General features: G+C 46.9%; 1 protein-coding gene across 1 annotated transcript; it reads right to left on the bottom strand.

The window, feature by feature from the left end:
- Positions 1–370: 370 nt before the first annotated feature.
- Nom1 (nucleolar protein with MIF4G domain 1) lies at positions 371–19473 on the bottom strand. Its single transcript, XM_028774736.1, is given in 12 exon segments — positions 371–2618; positions 3784–3893; positions 6321–6452; positions 6871–7003; positions 9680–9801; positions 10480–10647; positions 11738–11848; positions 13770–14093; positions 16113–16308; positions 18050–18177; positions 18471–19394; positions 19396–19473. Coding segments are annotated over 12 exon segments (2601 nt in total). The 3' UTR covers positions 371–2443.
- Positions 19474–21024: the final 1551 nt, after the last annotated feature.

Here is a 21024-nt window from a genome sequence, read left to right as displayed (position 1 = left end):
AATCCCTTCAACTGTATTAAGGTAGAATGGGATCCAGGCATACAGTGCTATCACGTGGTGAAAAGGGGTCTGCTTCTTAATGTGGAGCAAGACTAACGCATTACAAATGGAGGAACCCCTCGGACACTGTCCAGCCTAGAGTCAACACAGAGGCGGATCCTCTACATGCAGCCGTCCCCTCCGCTAGGACATGACCACGGCTCCTTATATCCAACATGGTTTTCTTTTGTTTTCAGAAACATGATAAAGGGAAGAGTCTGGTGATGAACCAAGTATGAACAATCTTACACTGTGTCAGTAGTTTCTGGCCAACATCCCATACAGACGCAAGCCAGCCTCAGTATCACAGGCAGTGACACACTACAGAAAATAGCTTAAAAGTTGTTTATTTTTACATAAAATGTACATCTTTACTTTACAGATGAAGTTGCCCCTTGAGAAGTGATTCTATATATGTCTGTTGTTGTTTGAGACAGGTTCTTCAGCCCTGGTACTTGCTATGAGGACCAGGCTGACTGAGAACTGTCAGCGATCTGCTTGCTTCTGCATCCAAAGCACTGGGATTAAAGGTGTGTGCCACCGCACCCAGCATATACGTTAGTTCTTAACCTTCACTGTAAGAAGCACACACACACACACACACACACACACACACACACACAGAATTGGGGCCCAGCATGGTGGTATATGCCTTTAATTCCATGGGGGCGTGGGGTGGAGAGGTGAGTCTCTGTGATCTACATAGTGATCTCTCATACATATAGATCTCTAATCTACAAACTGAGTCCCAGGACAGCTAGGGTTACAAGGAGATATGCTGGTGTGTGTGTGTGTGTGTGTGTGTGTGGAGGGGGAAGACATACCGGGGCTGGAGATCTGGCCTGATTCAGAGTGCTTGCTGTCCTCCTCAGAGGAGCTCAGTTTGGTTCCCACAACCCAAATTAGGCAGCTCACAACCACCTGGAGCTCCACTCCAGGACAGCCCTCTTCTGGCCTTCAAAAGCACTTGTACACATGTTCATACACTCACACTTAAATAAAATTTAGAAAAGATAAGTAAAAAAAAATTTTTTCCTTTTTTTTGTGTAAAGCTGAGGAGTGAGCCTAGAGTTTGAACAGGTGCTCTAAATGGAGCTTTACTCCTAACCGCAAATCTATACACACTGCCCACCTGATAGGATCCCAGTTACCTCGGAGGCACACCTCTGGGAGTGGGGGTCTGAGTAGGCTAATCTAGGTGGAAGCCCACCCTGAACAGGGGTGGCACCATCCCGCAGGCTGGGGGCTTGGACTCAATGAGAAGGAGGAAGTGAACCGAGTACCCGTGTCTGTCTCCGCTTCCTGACTGCAGACGCAACGTGACCAGACACCCTGAGCTCTTGCCGCATGATATCCCACTGTGATGTCCCTCCACAGTGTGAGCCCAGGCCACCCTTCCGTATGCTGCTTTTGTCAGGTTTTGTCACAGCAACAAAAACAGCAGCGGGCACTGCTGGCTCACCTCAAGGCTCGGTTCTCAGGGACCTGCATGGAGACCTCCTGACTGTACGTGGTCATCTCAAACACACTGCTACAGGGATGCCCTGTTCAAAACTCTAACAGAAGGAGTGAGTCACATGGGAGCAGCATCCCTCGTCTGCGCCGGCCCGCCGGCCCGCCCGCCCGCCTGGCTGCCAAGGGCACTCTCCACAGAACATGGCTGGGAGAAAAAGCTCTGATTTAGGATTTTTCTACTTCTATTTAGTTACAACTGAAGGTCAGGGTTAGCCAAGTCCACAGCATCCAAGAGAGAAAGCAAACCATAAGGCTGTAGAATAAAGAGGCCTCATGGAAGCCATGCATCCAAGGCCCTCCTTCCTCTGACTGCCTGTGAGCTCGTGCCATCCTTATCTAACACCATCATTTTATCTCTGCTCTTATCTCTCTCTTCTTCCCACCAAGTACTCAGTACCGACCCGAAGTCAGTGGGACTGCTGAGTGGGAGATATCAGGACCTAAGCATCATAGTTTCTTAAGGCATTTCAACTTTTTTTTGAGATAGGGTTGCACAATTTGCTCTGGCTGTCCTAGAACTCACTCTGTAGACCAGGCTGGCCTTGAACACAGATCTGCCTCCCAAGTGCTGGGATTAAAGGCGTGCACCACCATGTGCCCAGCTTTTAACTTTAAACCAGCATTTCAGAAGATTAAAAAGGCCCTCAATTTATGATCGCAACCCTCCCCTCATGGCTTAATCCCCATCTTCTCTCCCCCTTTCCTCTGACCTGCTGTATACATATATATACATTGGAAGTACACAATACAACCCTGGTTCTAAAAATCAGAAAATACAGTATTTACGTCATGACAGAGCACAGCATAATTCCTCCTGTTCTCACAGAGGTGGGGTGGCCTTGAATTCACAAATCACCAATCTCTTAGTCAAATGCTCCCTACCCTTTGGCTACATTCTTAGGATGGCTTTGCCCTGTAAAGACTTAGACGCAAGGCCTGCCCTCTCTCTCAGCAGACTGGCTTCCTCAGCACTCTGGTGTGCCTGTGCGTGCTTCAGTAAGAAGTGGCTGATGAAGAGCTTCAGGCCTTCTCGTAACATCCCCAGCTTTGGGTTGTCAGACACTCTGAAAGGAAATTGCAGACACAGGTCAGGGAGAAGCTTGTCTTCGAGATCTTAGTGCCTGGTGCCTGAAGAAGCAAGACAAAATCTACTTTTCGGCCTTTTTTTTTTTTTTTTTTTTTTTTTTTGATAACTGTATAAAACCCAGGGTCTTGTATAAGATAGGCAAGTGTCTGCTACTGAGATATTCCAACCCTGTGGCTTGCTTATTGAAGAAAATCTCTGTATTTTTAGGCAGAACTTAGCTATAGTATCTAAGCTGGCCTTGAATTCCTGGACTCAAACATCCTTGGCTCAGCCTCTAGAAAAGGTGTAACCACTAGAATGTTACTATACCTGGCCTCTTTTTTTTTAAAGGAGAGGGTAACCCAGGGTGGCATCAACTTTGTGACCCTACAGCCTCAGTCTTTGAGGTGCCAGGATTACTGGCATATGCTGCCATAACTGGTCATACTCAGAATTCATCCATCCATCCATCCATCCATCCATCCATCCATCCATCCACATATATAGCTATCTATCTAATTTGTGGTTTTGCTTTTTTCTGAGACAAGGTTTCTCTGTGTCCTGGCTGTCCTGGAAATTGCTGCTCTGTAGCCCAGGCTGGCCTCGAACTCAAGATTCACCTGCCTAATGCCTCCTGAGTGCTGGGATTAAAGGTGTGTGCTACCATCCAGTTCCAGCTTCTTTCAAAGTAACGATTCTTTGTTAAGAACTTTTGTCAGGTGTGGTGGTGCATGTCTTTCTTTAACCCTAGCACAGGTGAGGCAGAGGCAAGGGCAGGTAGACCCATGAGTTCAAGGCCAGCCTGGTCTTCATAGCAAGGTCCATGCCAGCCAGGGACGCTGTCTCAAAAACAAAACAAAACAAAACAAAACAAAAAAAAATTCCCCCCCCCTTTTTTTTTGAGACAAGGTCTCACTCTGAATCTTAGTCTGACTTGAAATTCACTGGGTATGCCAGATTGGCCTTGAGCTTGTAGCAGTCTTGCATTTCTTCAATCTAGTGCATAAACATTATACCTCAGATTTAGGACTAAAATTGTGTACTAGACACAAACCTGGCTTTATAAACCAACAACAGTGAAATGGGAGTGACCTCCATGCTGGCTCACAATGCAATCTCACTGCCTTTTTCCTATGTGCAATCAGGGAACAGTAGGCACATACCTTGAAAAAATTACAGCCAGGTCATCATCTTCTGTTTCCATCAACAGCGAAGTCAACACTCTCCGTAGGAAGTGAACTCTGGGTTTATCCAATTCACTGAATTCAACTACCTAAGGGTCAGGAGATAGGAAAGCACCATCATGCTGACTCAGTTTTACCATGGTTTGTGGCCCTTCCTGCTCTCTACAACACCGGCTGTCAGAAGCCAACTGCTCGAAATGACACAGAGTACTACTGGCAAGGTAGGCTGGTTCCCAGGGCTGTGAGCTACAGTGCAGTGTCGATCATAGCCACAAGGTATATACACTCTAAACCCAGGGCTGGAGTCCTCTGTCCTCTGAAGTAGTTACTCTTTAGTTACAACCTCACACAGAGAATTAGGTTAGCACACACATGCGTATGTGTTTCCTAGAAAGCATCAAAAACTGAGCAAAGCATCTCATTTTCAGCAGCAGGATAAACATACTACACCTTGACAACCACAGACGCCAACATGGAGAAAACACAAACTCAAGCTGAATTGAAGAGAGCTTCATAGTATGCTTCCTCTAAGACTCTGGGCTTTTCCTCCTCCAACACATCCCACCACAAAGGGGGTTTTTGTCTTGTGTCTGACCTCCACGCCAGCTTAAATGGCATGGCCATTTTTCCTTCTCTTCTCCAGCTACTGAGGTTTTAGAGCTTGCCTGTAGTTCTTCCTTTTTAAAATGCTAATAAACTGCCCTTCACCTTATTTGGAAGAAAAAAAGAAAAAGGAAAAGCTGCAGGAAGACAGGGTATGGTGACAAGGTTCTGCCCAGAGGCCTGAGCAATGCTCACACATGCTCTGCTTGCAGATACAGGAACAGGTGAACGCTAAGAACAAGGATAAGTACGGCATTACCGAGCAGCTTCCCTGAGAAGAGCTGAGGGGATGGAGCTCAGGAACAAGGCCTGGGAGGTGCTCTGGGACGGCTACTCCTAGTTGTCAACTTGACTACATCCCGAATTAACTAAAATTCCAACATGGAGGGTTTGCCGTGAGGGAGTTCTTTGCTTAATTTGAAGTAGAAGATCCACTTGTAACTAGAATCTTGACTACACCTTTTGTTCAAAGCCTATGTAAGGACCAGAAAGGAGGGAGCTTTTGCTTTTTGCCGTCTTGCCCTGCTTGCTAGCACGTCCATCCCTTCAGTGGCATTAGAGCCTACTTCTTTGGGATTCCAGTGTATACTGAGACCAGCTGAGACATCCAGTCTTGTGGACTGAGCAGTTGCTGGCTCCTGGACATTTTGTCCACATACAGCCACTGTTGGATTAGCTGGACTGCAGCCTGTAAGTCATTCTGATAAATCCCCTTTCTATATATCAATTCGTTCTATAAGTCTGTTACTCTGGAGAACCCTAGTGTAAGCCCTACCACACACAACTGGCTCCCGCCTAGATCACGGTCACCAGGAAATTGTGAGCAGAAACTATGATGAAAGGCAGGAAGGCCAAATGCATAGGACGCTGTCCTGCAGATGAGCAATGTCACAGCAGGACGCTGAACTTAGTTAGCATCTTGCCTTGTCTCTATTGTTTATCTTCTTCCGTCTTGTCAAAGGTCAGGAATCCCCAACTCCTGTGCTTCACTGTCTCTCTACTGGTGTCTCAAGGCTTTGAAGTGCAGGGGTGGTGAACTCCAGCCTTATGGGATTCTGCAGTCAACATAGATCCACAACTGCATCTCTATAAAGGAAGTCTGTCCCGGCTAGTTTTGTCAACTTCACATAAGCTAGAGTCATCGGAGAGGAGAGAAGCTCAATTGAGAAACGTCCCCATAAGATGGACTGTAGTGGTGACTGATGGGGAGGCCCAGCTCACTGTGGGTGAGGCCATCTTAGGCTGGTTGTCTGGGTTCTATGAGAAAGCAGCCTGAGCAGAGTACCTTTAGGGCCTCTGCCTCATGTCCTGCCTTCACATTCCTGCCCCGACTACCCATGGTGATGGATTGTTACCTGGAAATATAAGTGAAATTAGCCCCTTCCTCCCCAAGCTGCTTTTAGTCATTTTGTTTTATCACAGCAACAGTAACCCTGAAAACAAAGCTCTACTTCACTCTATGCTCCTAGATGAGCTGTGACCTCAGCACATGCAAGGTCACTCCCCCTGCCACACACACAAAATAAATAAATGTAAAGCAGAACAAAACAAAACAAAACACCAACCCAAACCTATAATTGGATACTAATTCTCTAAGTAAATTTATAGAATGTGTTGACTGAGAATTTTCTGTGATGGCTACTACAATGAAAACACTTCATAGCTGGTATGTGTACGGGAACTTGCCTTTAATCTCAGCACTTGGGAGGCAGAGGCAGGCAGATCTCTGAGTTCAAAGCCAGCCTGGTCTACAGAGCAAGTTCCAGGACAGCCAAGACTACACAGAGAAACCCTGTCACCTCCACCAAAACCCTCAAATTTCAGAATCTTAGAAAATGCATTTAAAAATATACCAAATAAAATAACTTATACTGTCTTAAGCTGCTTATATTAATTTCTTGCATTATACATACCTTTAGAACAGAAAGGGGAAGTGACTTTGTCTTCAACAGGTGTGCCAGCAGATGAACCAGATTTGAGAACTTAGTGTCTGGCAAATTCTCTAAGTCCCGAAATTTGTCCCATATGCTGAACTGGAAAGTCATCTGGTTAACAGTAAAGAAGAAAAAAGTTAAAATGCAACAAATCACTGGAACAACTTACCAGAATGTACTGTAAAGGTACTCTATTTCTTAGTCACTTGTCAGTAACCCAGTTCCTGGGAATAGGAACAACCTCTCTTCCTGACACCATCATAGAAGTCCCTTTTGAAGTCTTGTCCCACACGCCAACACACAGCTTTGAGGAAAGGTTGTCAGTGCCTTAAAACACTAGAGGCATCCAGCCAGAAGGCCACAATTGTTCCAGTCGTGACAGACGAGCTGCCTTGGGCTGGGTCCTTGTTACCTTGCCCTACGGTTCCATCTTCTCTCCAGTGCAGGCAGGCCTGGCTGCATGGACGTGACCCGTGAGGGAAGTCCTGGTAATGAGCCAGGCAGATGTACTGGTAGTCTTATAAGTTACCTGGAATCTCCGTTCATAGCCACAGAACTTGCTAGCCAGGAAAGCATAGAAAGGGTTGTAGGTTTTCTCTTGCAGGCAGCAATCCATGAGGATATGAACTATCTCTCTCTCCTGCTGGTCCTTCAGCCCAAGCCTGCAGACAATCACCCAGACTAAGAATATGTTCTTTCAAAAGTTTTAACATCTTATCGATTCTTTGTGAATTTCATATCATGTACCCCAATCCCATTCATTTCCTCATCCTTTTGTACCTGCCTTTGCAATCGCCCTCCAAAAGAAAAGACGATAGAACTCAACCAAACAAACCATCCTGTGGTGGGGGCTGCTGTGTGTCATGGTCTGTCACACACTATATAACCTTTTGTGCAAACATCTTTACTTGCAAACATTCATTGCAACATGCACTGGTGTGCTTCGAGGTCTTTGGCTTCTGCTATACTATCAATATTGGATCCTCACAAGGAGTCCTCTTAGATAATCTGTGGTTGCCCTGTGTCACGAAGATCCTGCAGCTCTGGATCTGCAGGTCTGGCCTCTTCATGTGCTCCAACAGTTCACAGATGGAGCAGATGTTGGAGCGGGCCAACTCAAAGCCCTGCATCTGGGCCTGGAAGGTAGCTGAGTTGGTCAGCCCTCCAGCTCTCCTATGCCCAAAACCACCAGGGCAAGCTCCTAGCACTGCTCTGGCTAGCTCACCCAAGGAACCAGCTGGCAAGGGGCAGGGGCTGAGGGGTGAGTGGTGGGGTCTGCTTTCAATTTTTATGGCAAAATCAGCTCCTCCCTGTCTGAGGAGTCCAGTGGCAAATAAGTTGATCAAGATGATGGCAGCAGCTATATATTGGGCCATAGTCCTGTTTTGTTCCTAGCTTCTTTGGGCCTCAGCTTTTTCAGTAACATGGCCTAATGTGTAAGGCACAACACAACTCCCAAGTTGTATACTAGTTACAAAGCTGAGGACTAGTTTATATTGTTATGCAGCTGTGGCGCTCAGGAACAGTTGAGCTGTACAGAGAGACCTGTCTCAAATCCCCAAAATACATCTACTCCAGGTAAAACTCACAGCAAAATCCATTCTGTTCTTTGTACAGTGTGGACAATCCCACAGTGTCTGGTAGCAACCACCACGGTGGAAACACAGGAAGTTCCACAGCTGCTAAACCACCTTCCTTTCTTTGCAGCAGGTACTCTCCTTGAAACAGAGGCCACCAAGGATGTATTTTCTGAGCCTCTAAGTCTGCTATATAAACATGTCAACAGTCATGAAGTCAAGACTGACTCCTCGTCCTGGGCTTAGAACCACGTGTGCTGGTGTGAGCCTCAGTGCTCAGCCTTCTGTGGAGCTGACTGTCAAGTATCCCAGGCACCAAGAGGACCCACAGCTGCTGTCTACCCAACAGTGGAAGAATATACAGCCTTTGAGATTTTAGCAATGAAAAGCACCTGATTTGTCTTTCTTCTTGTGATGGCGGGGGAGGCATATTAAGAGTAGAACCAACTGCTCTGTGACATGCTAGGCAAACCCTCTGCCACTGAGCCATGTCCCTAACCCCAACTGACTGCCCTCTGACTCCAATGGCTGGAGACAAAGGCTCTAGACTTAGGCGAAAACAGCAACTTTGCTGCCACACAACTTCCCCCCACAACTTCCCCAAACAACAAACAAACCCTGACTGAAGCAGCATGCTGCTCAAGGTGTATGTGGGCCAGCCAAACAACCAGCTTCATTTCAGCTGTACTAATCAATCCATGGGGTTAAATAGCCCCAAGAACAGACAGAAAAGAAAAGAAAGGAAAGGAAAAGAAAAGAAAGGAAAGGAAAAGAAAAGAAAAGAAAAGAAAGGAAAGGAAAAGAAAAGAAAAAAAAAGAAAAGAAAAGAGAAAAGAAAACAAATCTGCAATGCTGGAATGCTGGACTCCAGGGTCGCACACTGCTGAGCTATAGCCCCAGCCTGGCTAATGATTTTCATGAACAGAAGTTGGGTGGGCAGGGAGTCGCTGTTAAGTCTGGTTTGCCTTTTCTTTGTATCTTAGGTGGCCCGGAAGCATGATTCTCCAGCTTTAGCCTCACAAGTGCTAAGGAAACAGGTTGCACCATGATGCCAGCACTGACTAGGAGACTACATTCAGCATACGGTTTTAGAAACAGAAGCAAGCTTGATGTTTTCATATCAACAAGGCCCAGTTCAGAAACCCAATCATCAGACTTGCACATATTTCTAAGTTTGAACCAGATAAAGGAAGGGGTTAATATTCAATTGTTTTAGAAATGCTTTGTAAAGTTTACAACTAACTAAGTTTTGTACCAAGAGTCTGAAAGACAGAGATAACAATTCTCAACAACCAACAACCCTGACAGACTATCAGGTGGCTGGTTACCTAACACAGCCAGCCAAAAACTGTCAAATCTTGGTACCACACAGCGACATTTACCAAGGACATACTAGCAGGGATCAATGTGTTATGATGGTCACATGGGACCTGAAGCCCAGGTAAGAGGGCAGTAACAGGAAAGACTCAGTAGCTCAAATTATCCAAAAGCGGGGGCTGGAGAGATGGCTCAGTGGTTAAATGTACTGAGTGCTCTGCCAGAGGTCCTGAGTTCAATTTCCAGCAATGAGGTAGTGGCTCACAACCATCTGTAATGGGATCTGATACCGTCTTCTGGTGTGTCTGAAGACAGCTGCAGTGTACTCACATATGTAAGATAAATAAATAATCTTTAAAAAAAAAATGATCGAAAAGCTAAAACCGAGATCAACTTCTGTCATGCTTATTAATAAAAATCAAAATGTTCCCAGCAAATGCTTACTTCAGCAGCTTTTCAAAGGCATCCAAGAAGTCCTCACTTGTCATTATAGTGCAGAATATGTTCCTCCTGACATCAGTGTTCATCCTCTGCTTCCTCGCAAGCTCCAGCATCTTAGAGCTTACCTGAAAAGAGAAAGATCAGTGCCCAGACTGTTCCACTATCTCAATGAAAGCTCGCTCCTCAGAGACAGGACACTGTTCTAGCATGAGTCTAAACTTGAATTTCTGAAGAGTAACATTCCCATTTGAACACATGTGACTGAAAACTGTGTGTACATGTATGCATGTAAATACCACGTCTGTATTCTTGGGCAAATCTGCAAAAGGAGAAAAGCTCAGCGGAAGCCAAGAGCCGGATGAGACCTGTGCATCAGATGAAGACCCAAGTTCAGACACAAGCTGCTGCCAGAGCCTGGGAGCCACCGAGGGAGATGAGGGTCCCGGGCAGACAGACAAGGACACCGGAGTTACAATTTGAATCCACAGTAGGGACTAGAACATACACCTCCTGGGAATAACATATTGCTGAGTTCCAACAACAGCTCCTATGAGTTTCATTTTTATACCTCTTTCATTCAATTTCTAGATTTTGTCTGAATTGGGGTTGAAACTTTTAAAAACTCTTAAGCAGAGAAAGTGAATTAATCATAGGCTGACACAAGCTATTTCTATGAAGCTTCCTGATAATCCTCTGTGGTACATTTCAAGAACATTCAGGATCAACAGGGAGCAACTTTAAGCAGAACAGACTTCTGACGCACCAGGGTGCCCATAGCCAGGCAGCCAACAGGGTCTTCTTACCGTGCCTTCAAGTGGCTTCTGCAGGTGTGTGTGGTGACTGTTGTCAATCATGGGAGTCCCACTCCATGCAGACCCCACAATCCACCAGCGACCAGTCTGCTCTGCATTCAAGATGCCATCCCAGGAGATGCGAAGCTGAGTCTCAGAACCTGAGCTAGCATTTCGAACCTGATTACAAGAAAAGGCTTCATGAAGTGTTTCAGCTGATTCACACCTGCACTTCTGTCATGATTTGTTTGACAATGGCAGTTTTGGTGTACAACTATGGCAATGAATCACAGACAACTGATTAGAAAAATGCCAGAAAGAGCCATCACCTCTCAGTGTTCTGTGTGTGAAGTCTATGGGTTCACCATTCAAATGTATGTGACCTGGGATCTGCACCAGTGATGCACTGTGCAACTGAAGACTCAGAACGACCATGATGACCATCTCATGTTGTCAAGACTACAGGCGGAACACCTGAGGACAGGCTCCTGGTTCTAGGTGGGGCCTGGCCTTCTGAGTACCAACAGAGGAAGCCATCATACGGCCTGAGTTTAGCACCTTGGGAGAGAGTCATACTGGGTACTTAACTAATTTGATGGACTCATCACTACTGATGTACAGTCCCCCCCCCATCCCTGCTGCTGCTGCTGCTTCTCTTCGTCCTCCTCTTTCTCCTGCCCCCTCCTCTTCCTCTTGGTTTTTCAAAACAGGGTTTCTCTGTGTAGCCTTGGCTGTCCTGGAACTCATTCTGTAGACCAGGTCAGCCTTGAACTCAGAGATCCTCCTTGCTTCTGCCTCCCGAGGGCTGGGCTTAACAGTGTATGCCACTCATATATAGCAGACGTGCAGCTTGGTCTTCATGTGGGTCCCCCAACAACTGGAGCAGGGGCTGTCCCTGAATCCGCTGCCTGTGGATCCTGTTTCCCTGAAACACCTTGTCTGGCCTCAGTGGGAGAGGATGCGCCTAGTCCTGCAGTGACTTGATTTGCTAGGGTGGGGTGATACTCAGGGGGGCCCTCCCATTTCTCAGAGAAGGGAATGGGGTGATGGGGAAGGGGCTATGTGAGAGGGGACCTTGAGGAAGAGGGGGCTACATTCGGAATGTAAAGTGAATAAATAAATAAGAAAAAAAAAGGTATAGGCCCATTACACCCCACCTAGCCAGATGTACAGTTTCTAAAACGTGTGCTGAACATAGCCTGAACCATTGTCACGATGGGTCCATAATGGCATGGAGGTTCAGGAAAACCCAGAATAAGGTGTCACTCACCAGAGCTCTCTGTAACTTCTTCAGTTTCTCCACAGGCTCAGGATTATAGCCAGGGATTTTACGCATGTCATTGTTCTTCAAAGCCAGCATTGTTTCCAACATAAACCGTACCTTAAGGGAAAAGTAATCCACGCAAACTCATCACTAACAGTCACTGATGATTGAGCCTGCTAAGAAATACATCACAGCTGAAGCAGAGGGGCACCACTTATGAGAACACTGACAGCTGGAGGCAGTCTGTGTTATCTCAGCACTGCATTCAGGGATACAGTTTTTAGAATAGTAGAGTCTCAAATCTCACCACTATCCACAGGCCTTCCCCCCTCCACTCCCACAATCTCAGCCCTGGTACGAGAGTGACCCAGTATCCTTCATGGGAAACCCTCCCTCAAGACTTAATCTAGATGCCAACTTGACTATTCAGAAGTAGGGTCATCCTCCCCTTCCAGTCTCACCTCTTTCAAACGCCAACCGCATGAAAGTTACTTCTGACTTCAAGGCTACATCCACTGCCACCATACTCACACGTGCTACTTTTGTTTCAAGAATCCTGAAGCCTTTCCCTGCTCTGGCCACTTCCCATCATTCTACACTGGGGTCAAAGTGGCCAGCAAAGTACAGGATCTGCCAACCATCTGTGTAGATCTTCCTCTACCCATGGAAAAAAACCTGGCTCCCTGGGCCCATTTGTGAGGCTTTGGACCTGGCCTATCTTCTCTCTGGCAAAGGCCCCAGGTTCCCACACTGGTGCTCTTCAATAGATCACTTTCTCCTTTCTTTTTGAGGGCCTCTCAGGTGCAGTTCTGACCCCTCACGTGAGGCGGGACCTATTTTACAGAAGGGAAACTGGCTGGTAAGACCCAAGTCTCTGATGCTCAAAAACAGTGCCACACATCTGACCCAGGCTGACACCCAAGCCTCTGGGAAGCAACTTCCGAGAGGGCAAACAAATCCATTATAATCATGAAATATGTATGAGTTCTTAATGAAGAAACCCAGAAGCTCGAAATACCCAAGATTCAACTCACAGACCACATGAAGCTCATGAAGAAGGAAGACCAAGTGGGGGTGTTTCGATCCTTCTTAGAACGAGTAACAAAATACTCAAGGGAACAAATATGGAGACAAAGTGTGGGACAGAAACTGAAGGAGGAGCTGTCTGGAGACCATTCCACCTGGGTATCCATCCCATGTGCAGTCACCAAAGGCAGATGCTGATGTGGATCCCAGGAAGTGCAAGCTGACAGGAGCCTGATATAGCTGTCTCCTTAGAGGTCTGCCAGAGTTTGACATATACAGAGGCAGAAGCTCACAGCTAACCATTGAACTGATCAAGAGGTTACCAATGTAGGAGTTAGAGTGAAGACTGTTGGAGCTGAAAGGGTTTGTGGCCCCATGAGGGGAGCAACAATACCAACCAACCAGAGCTCCAAGGGTCTAAACCACCAGCCTGGGAGCACTTAGGGAGGGACCCATGGCTCCAGCTGTTTATGTAAGGGAGGATGGCCCTGTCGGGCATAGGTGGGAGAGGAGATTCTAGGTCCCATGAAGGCATGTGGGGCAATTCGAGGGTGGGGAGGTGGGAGTGGGGGGGGGGTAGGTAGGGGCACATCTTCAGAGAAGCAGGAGGAGGGGTGATGGGTTGGGGGTTTCTGGGCAGGGTGGGGGGGAAGTGGGATAAGGGGATAACATCTGAAATGTAAATAAAATATCCAATAAAAAAAAAAATGAAGAAACAAAGTTCAAGCAGCATATGGTGGTACACACATGTAACCCAGCATTCAGACGAGGATCCTAAGTTTGAGGCTAGCCTGGGCTACATAATGAGACTCCATCTCAAAAATTCATGGAAACAAACCCCCCCCCCCCAAACCAAGGTCAGTTTGCAGACTAAGGACAAAGCCACAGTAGCAGATGAGGCAGAGGAAAACAGAGAGCATTAGGGCACAAACACTAGTGCTCAGCCAGACACTCATCTATACATGCTGTCATCTGCTCCATGGATACTCAGCAGTTCAAGCAGCACTCCTACCCTGTTCTGGTCCTGAAACTTGCTGCCTGCACCACTGGCCTGGGCCTGGGCTTCTGTGATCAGGTCCTTGAGTGACAAGGCGTCATCTTTCCTCAACGCAAAGCCCACAGTCTTCAGCATCAACAGGATCAGCTCAATGTCTTTTTCCGTAAAAGTTGCAACAAGCTTCTTTAGAATGTCAAAGATGAGGAGAGACTGGACCACGTGGAAGTTGTACAAATGGGCGATCATGGTAAAGAGGTTGTCCAGTTCTTTCCCCTCACCTCCATCTCTATAGACAGCATCAAACTTCTTCACCACAGCTTCAAGGAAGCAAGCGCCAACCTGAAGGAGACAGAAGGGACATCATCACGCTACTCTGGGACCTGCCTTAAAGACTGTAACATGAATACAGATGGGATAAGAACTCCAACAGGGGTGTTGGTAACTAAGAATGTAGCCTTCACATATGGATGAGAAGATTCTAGATAACAAATACAGTACTGAGTGCTTGCCTCAGCATACAAATCTTCTCTGTAAAGATACTTTCATTTCTTTAGAATCAACAAGAAAGTGGTTTTTAGCCAGACATTACTGTGACTCCCTGGAAAATTTTCTTTAAAAAATGTGCCAGAGATGGCTTGGCATAAAGGAGTTTGTTTCCCACCTGACAACCTGAGTTTGTAAAGATGATAAGCAGGGGAAAGCAGCAGGCCAAGAACTAGCAGAGGCCTGATGAAGTTGGACAAGGCCACTATGGCAGTCCTTTTGTTGTTCTGGAACATTCGACTTATAACTCTCATGTGTGTTTTGGGGAAGGAGGAGGCCAGGGCTTGACTCTGTGGTGGTTCTGAACAAAGGCAGTATATCCTGAAAGCAGAAACTGTAGTGACTGACCCTCCTGCTGGTAGCACTATCTTGTGACTATTTTCTTTTGTCGGACATCCAGCTGGAGATGAGTGAGGCAACTATAATGGGGAAGAAAGGGCTGCTCACATGGTGACGTGGGACAAACCGGCAGGGAAGTATCACTGGGTGTGATTTCCAGCGTTTTGTCTGGGTCTCCAGGAACTAGACAAGGGTAAGGAGGTTGCGGGCAGCTGGTCAAAACCTGGTTCAGTGTCAGTGGACATGTGCAGAGTTACTGTAAAATGCAGATTATGTATGACACACAGACAAAGGAGGACTGATGAGATCCAGTCAGCTCAGAGTTTAATGGGCAAGTCCACACAGGATTGTTAGACTGCAAAACAATGAAGCTGAAGAGTCCAGAAAGACACAGCAGACTGGCAATACTGATTTCTGGAAGCCTTAAAACTGAAGACTTGAGGCTTGATTCCTAGTTCAGGTTTTCTCATTTTAGAAAAAACTAAGACCACCCTTCCACAGCAGTATGTCATCTATGCTCATGTACTGTGTTAACAAAGACAGGATCTTCAGAGCAGGAAACATTGAGACACTACTTCAGGTATGCTTTTGGCACATAAACAGGCCAAAATTTAAATTCTATTATTTCTTTAACATTAAACATATTAGTATAACTTAGAAATATGAACAAATACCATGTTGTTAATACTGACTCTGATAAGTGAATTTCAGCACAAATCTGCAAAGGCCTGAATGTTAAGTGCTTGAGGGAAGGCACACAGTAGCTGAGAACACCTTCAGCACTTTTTTTCCTTCCATGAGTTCCTGGGAGCTTTTTCTCAGCACAGTTTAATGGAAACCAGCATCCTGAGAGCACAGTGTATCTGGCGCAAGCTTTAGAGAGTGCCATTAGCTAAAGTACTATAATGACTTCCCCTTGAACAAGTCATCTCATTGTCCTTCATGCTATTAGCAAAGGTTTCAATGGGAAGTAGGACCAATAATTTCAGGTTTTCAAATCAAGTAAATTCCTGATGTGCTGTGGTGGTCACATCTATGACTTTTAAAATAACTCACTGAAATGCCGTTTACATTAAAATCACTTTGATTAAGTCTGCTGAACTGTCCTAGTGTGGTACAGGATGGGGGAAGTATCACAGCAGCCACAGAACAGTGTCAATTACTGTGATTATGGGGCACAAGGAAAGCTGCCCAGGGCATCCATTACGTTTTGTAATGGCAAGAAAATGGACTCAGACATTCACATGTAAAAATAAGCATAGTCCTTGGCGGGGCAGAGGGGGGAGATGACCACAGAAGCACAATTTCTGAGGTAGCCAGGGCAGATCTTACACAGCAGGGCTTCTGAGGTAGTTGGGCCACTCTGTCCTTTGTCCTCAGCTTCCCAAGTCTTTCACTTCTCAGCCTCACTGACTTCAGGCTGGAATATCATTACTGATGACATAGTTAGGGTATGGAGAAAAGGTGCAGGTGTACCTCTATTCCGACCGTGTGGTGGAGGATGCTGACTAGGAAGACATGCTCCATCATCAATCTGCTGGGCATGGCTGAGGCAGTGACACAGGCATCCATGAGAGCAGCTGTCAGGGTGTCGTTCATGTGCTTCCTGCTGTGGGTCATGTACAGCTCCTCTAGCTGCCCACTTATAGAAGCCATGTTTGGCTCACTCAGCCTGCAGCGGAATGTGAGCAAAGTGTTACCCTCACATTCTATTTCATGTGCATTTCGGAACCATAAACTACTCTGATTTAGCCACAAAAACCTGGTGCATACTGCTCATAACACACTCTAGAATCCTGAAATACCAGTTATCTTTTACATAATAACTGAAATAATGGCAGCTGTCTTTTAGTAGAGCACAGCCACTGAAGCATACCCCGGGCTCCTCCCTCAGTCTGTACATATGCCCACAGACTGTCGGATCGAATATCCCGTAGAGACAGTGATCATTCCTAGGTGGTGAGTTAGGAAAAAACCAAGAACTTGTTTCATCTCTTAGATGACAAACACTCAGTTCCTAAATCCATTGTGTACCTCTGCTTAAAACTGAACCTGCTGTCAAAACAACAGGTAATGGCAAAGTCACAGGATATCACGGGCTTCAATGAAAATGAAATAAAAAGCACAGAGGAGAGAAAAGAGATGTGACAGAACAGCCATGCGTCTTGATATTGGTAGCAGTCACCTAAATCTTCCGGCGACAAAACTGCATACAATCAGTCTCCATCTCTCTCTTCCTTACGAGTCCTGGGATTACAGGCAAGTACCACCACTTCTAGCTTATGTGGTCTGGGAAGCAAGGGAGGGCTTCAGGCTTTGTGCATGTTAAATGAATCTCTCTCTCTCTCTCTCTCTCTCTTTCTCTCTCTCTCCCCCCCCCCCCCCTCTCTGTTTTGCTTTTAACTGTAGTCTAGCCTGAGAGTGATCCCTCTAAGGACCTCCCAACACTTTGTAATTCCCAGTGACCTACAATAACAAGTTAAGCAACAACAACAAAAAGAATATATATTTGAGCCGGGCGGTGGTGGCGCACGCCTTTAATCCCAGCACTCGGGAGGCAGAGGCAGGCGGATTTCTGAGTTCGAGGCCAGCCTGGTCTACAGAGTGAGTTCCAGGACAGCCCGGGCTATACAGAGAAACCCTGTCTCGAAAAACCAAAAAAAAAAAAAAAAAAGAATATATATTTGAAATCGTACAGAATTGGATAAGGTGCTGGAGGCCAAGACAGTGGTCATCTTTGGGGCTTGGGAGAGGGACCTGAGCAAGGCTGAGTGGGGGACATGACAGAAGTGGAGAAGGCTTGAGATAAGTGATTCCAATTCATCTGTGAAGACTAGAGAAACAACGAGGAAAGGTAAGTGACAAATTCCCACCCGTGTGGCTTCCAATGAACCTTCTCGTGCTTTATTCTTTTCTTTTTTTTTTTTTTTCTGGTTTTTCGAGACAGGGTTTCTCTGTATATCCCTGGCGGCTGTCCTGGAACTCACTCTGTAGACTAGGCTGGCCTCAAACTCAGAAATCCGCCTGCCTCTGCCTCCCAAGTGCTGCTTTATTCTTAAAATGGACAATTAAACAAAACCACAGATGGTGACTCAAGGGCTGAGGACCCTGTTTACCACTAGATGAATTCACTTCTGCAGGCCAGGCCCACAGACCTTAGCCAGGCGGCTCCTAGGAGCACACAGAGGCATGCCCTGTTCCTTTCTGCTTCTCAGAATGACCCTGTGGACTGTCTTCAAACACATAAAGGGCAGTATCAAATGGCTGAGCACGCGACCTCTTCGAGTTTAAGTCCAGTTATGTCACACCAAGAACAAGGATCAAAAGCATTCATTGTGTAGCCCTAGTCCCCTCACTTGCTTTCCACACAGTTCCTACAGCTACGTGATAGTACGTCATATTTTTGAGGTTACCTGTTAATTAGGCCTTTAACATGTTTCTTGAGCCTGTCTAGCTCTTCTTTCTTGTGGACATCTATTGTCTCCTCACTCCTCAATCGAGGAGGGATGTACTTTTCACCACTTTCAACACAGTGACTCTCCTTGAAAAACAGGAATAAAATTGCAAACAAAAATTTACAGTGGAAAATCCGGTATTGGTTGTTGTTACTTACTCCAAATTCCAAACTCATGAGAACTTGGAGCCGCTATCATTACAGGACACTGACTGCTATTTAACGAAGTGAAGCTCTGAAGGCCTAGGATGGCCTGGGTTAGCCTGTCCCTCAACAGGCTGTGCTTGCCACTGTGTTAGTGCTAATACTGTTCTGTACTCTGCCCCCTCAGTCCATTTGGAATGACAACCCAGAGGGCCTACAGGTTGTTTGTGCCATACCTGATGTTCTATGTCATCTTCGGAAGAACTTTCCCTCTTTTCTACAACTTCGGCAAAACGCACTCTCTTACTCCCTTTATTTCCTCGCGTCTCACTCTCTGCTTCTCCTTCCCCTTGCGAATTGACATCTTCCGGATCCTCCTCCTGCTGCACTTGCCAGTCTGGGTCCTCCTCACTTTCTTCAGAATAGCTCTCTAGGTCACTCTCCGAGACTGTCTGTCCAGGTTCCGCCTTTTCCTCCTCCTCTTCCTCGCTGCTTTCGTACAGGCCGCCGCTTTTCCCACATTCCAGGGCCCCCAGGATGTAGTCCAGCCCGTCGCGCGCGAAGCTGAGCGGCACCGAGCTACCGTCGCCCTTCTTCTTACGCTTGTGGAGGCCGAGGCATCGTTCCAGCTTTCGGATCTCTCGGTCCTCCTCCTCGTTGGCCTCTAGAAGTGCTCGCTTACGGGCAGTGGCGGTGGCGGGACTAGGCTTTCCCGGAGCACCTTTAGCCTTGGCCTGAGCTGAAGTCGCCTTGGAGTAGGGACTCTTGGCCTTAGGCTGGGTCGCCGAGGCTTTGGCGTTAGCGGAGGGAGCACTGGCCTTGGCTGGGGTTGCTGTGGCTTTGGCGGGGGTCGGTCTCATCTCAGCAGGCGGTCGACTCTCCGGGCTACCGTCGAGGCGTACACTCCCGTCCTGGTCCCCTGGCGCGGAGCCTACTGTCCTCTGCAGGCGCCGCGCTTTCCTCAGGTGTCGCTTCTCCTTACGAAGCTCCTTGCGGCTCTTACGACCTCCGGGCCGGGAGCCCGCCACAGCGCTGCGGCTCTCGGAGGCTTCGCTCTCGGAGGTAGCACGCACGAAGTCCTTCACGGCCAGCCGCAGCCGTTTCAAGGGTCCCTGCCCGCCGCCCGGACGGCGACGGAAGCCACTGCGCTTCATGCGAGCCATGCCCGGGCGCTCTAAACCACAGCCCGCAGGTCCCCAGTCTACACGCGCCGTTAACTTCCGGGATGTTCCGCGACATCACTTCCGGCAGGGGAGGGACTTCCGGACGCGCGCTTCGGTGGCTTAAAAAGTCGAGACTGGTGGCAGGTTCCCTCTGCTGGTCGGAGGGCTGCAGTCACAGGCAGTAATAGAGTCCTTTAAAATCTGAAGCCTCTTGTACTTTGTTTTGGGGTGACCTGAGGAAATCACCCTAGGTATGGCTGTACCATAAATTTTCACACATCCTTGCATTTTTCGTGCATGAGTGTGTACCCAAGGGAAGGCAGTCAATGCTCGCTCTGTCTCTCTCTGTCTCTCTCCCCCCTCTCTCTGTCTCCCTCTCTCTGTCTCTCTCTCTGTCTCTCTCTCTCTGTCTTTGAGATAGTTTCTCAGTCTGTAGCCCAGGCTGACCTTGAACTCTCGGGCTCAAACACTCCTCAGCAGAGTGTCCCAACTCAAGGCCAACAGCATTGCCAACATTTTTATATTAGAAATGATGATGTAATAAATATCTTTGAATAAAGAGAATTTTATGTTTTAAGGAGCAGAACCTGAAGGCCACATTTTAAGAAGGGTGATTTCTGAAGAGACTGTCTTTTTGTAAAATGAATGTGACGATACTGCTGACCTTATAGGGTATGAGTGGAGATGAGGTGGGGTAGTGGGTGTGGAGAACTTAGAACAATGCTTGATCCATGCTGAAGACATGTCCATAGAGTTCTGAGCCCACAAGGTTACTGTAATGACTATTTGAAATAGTGCAGCTCATGTCTGTGTTGCACAGTTTGTACATATAGGGAAGGTACAGCCTCAGTGTCTTCACCAGTGATATCAAAGGAAGAGAGTGAGTTCTGTAGAATCCCATGTGATCCCAAGAAAATGGCTTGAAGGGAGTTGGGAAAAGGGTGCTGACTAGAGTGGGAGGATAGATCCTGTTTGGAAGAGGATGAAGTGTGGTGGTTGCTGTACTGGATGGTCTTTTGTAAACTTGACATAAGCCTGGGTCGTCTGGGTGAAGGGAACATCTATAGAGAAAACCTTCATCAGACTGGCCTGTAGGCAAATCTTTAAGGCGTGTTGTTGTTGTTATTAATTATTGGTTTAGGAAGGTCTGTCCCACTGTGGGTAGTACCACTCCTGCCCAAGTGATGGGGGAGAAGTATAGGAAGTATCGGTGTTACAGAGTTTGTGACTCCTGGGAAAAGGCCATGGACCCAATCAAATTAGATCTATTGATCATTTGCTAGCAGGGTGAACATCTATGAGCCATATTTGAAATTGCTTTGAAGAATGAGTATGAGAAAGGTTTTTTTTTTTAAAGGCAAAAACCATAAGAAGACCTTCAATATTTATGAAAGCAAGCAAAAACTGGACTGTTCTCTTGAGTTAAGTGGTAAAGACAACTCAAAACCATCTTTAGGTATTTGTGTAAGAAGTTACGCCGGACAGTGGTGGCGCACACCTTTAATCCCAGCACTTGGGAGGCAGAGGTAAATGGATTTCTGAGTTCGAGGCCAGCCTGGTCTACAGAGTGAGTTCCAGGACAGCCAGAAGAACTACACAGAGAAACCCTATCTCGAAAAACCAAAAA

The sequence above is a fragment of the Grammomys surdaster genome, unplaced genomic scaffold (assembly GCF_004785775.1).
Source record: "Grammomys surdaster isolate TR1022 unplaced genomic scaffold, NIH_TR_1.0 242, whole genome shotgun sequence".
NCBI classification, from domain to species: domain Eukaryota; kingdom Metazoa; phylum Chordata; class Mammalia; order Rodentia; family Muridae; genus Grammomys; species Grammomys surdaster.
Note: the sequence above shows the minus strand (reverse complement) of the source record. Positions and strands in the feature narration are given on the sequence as shown.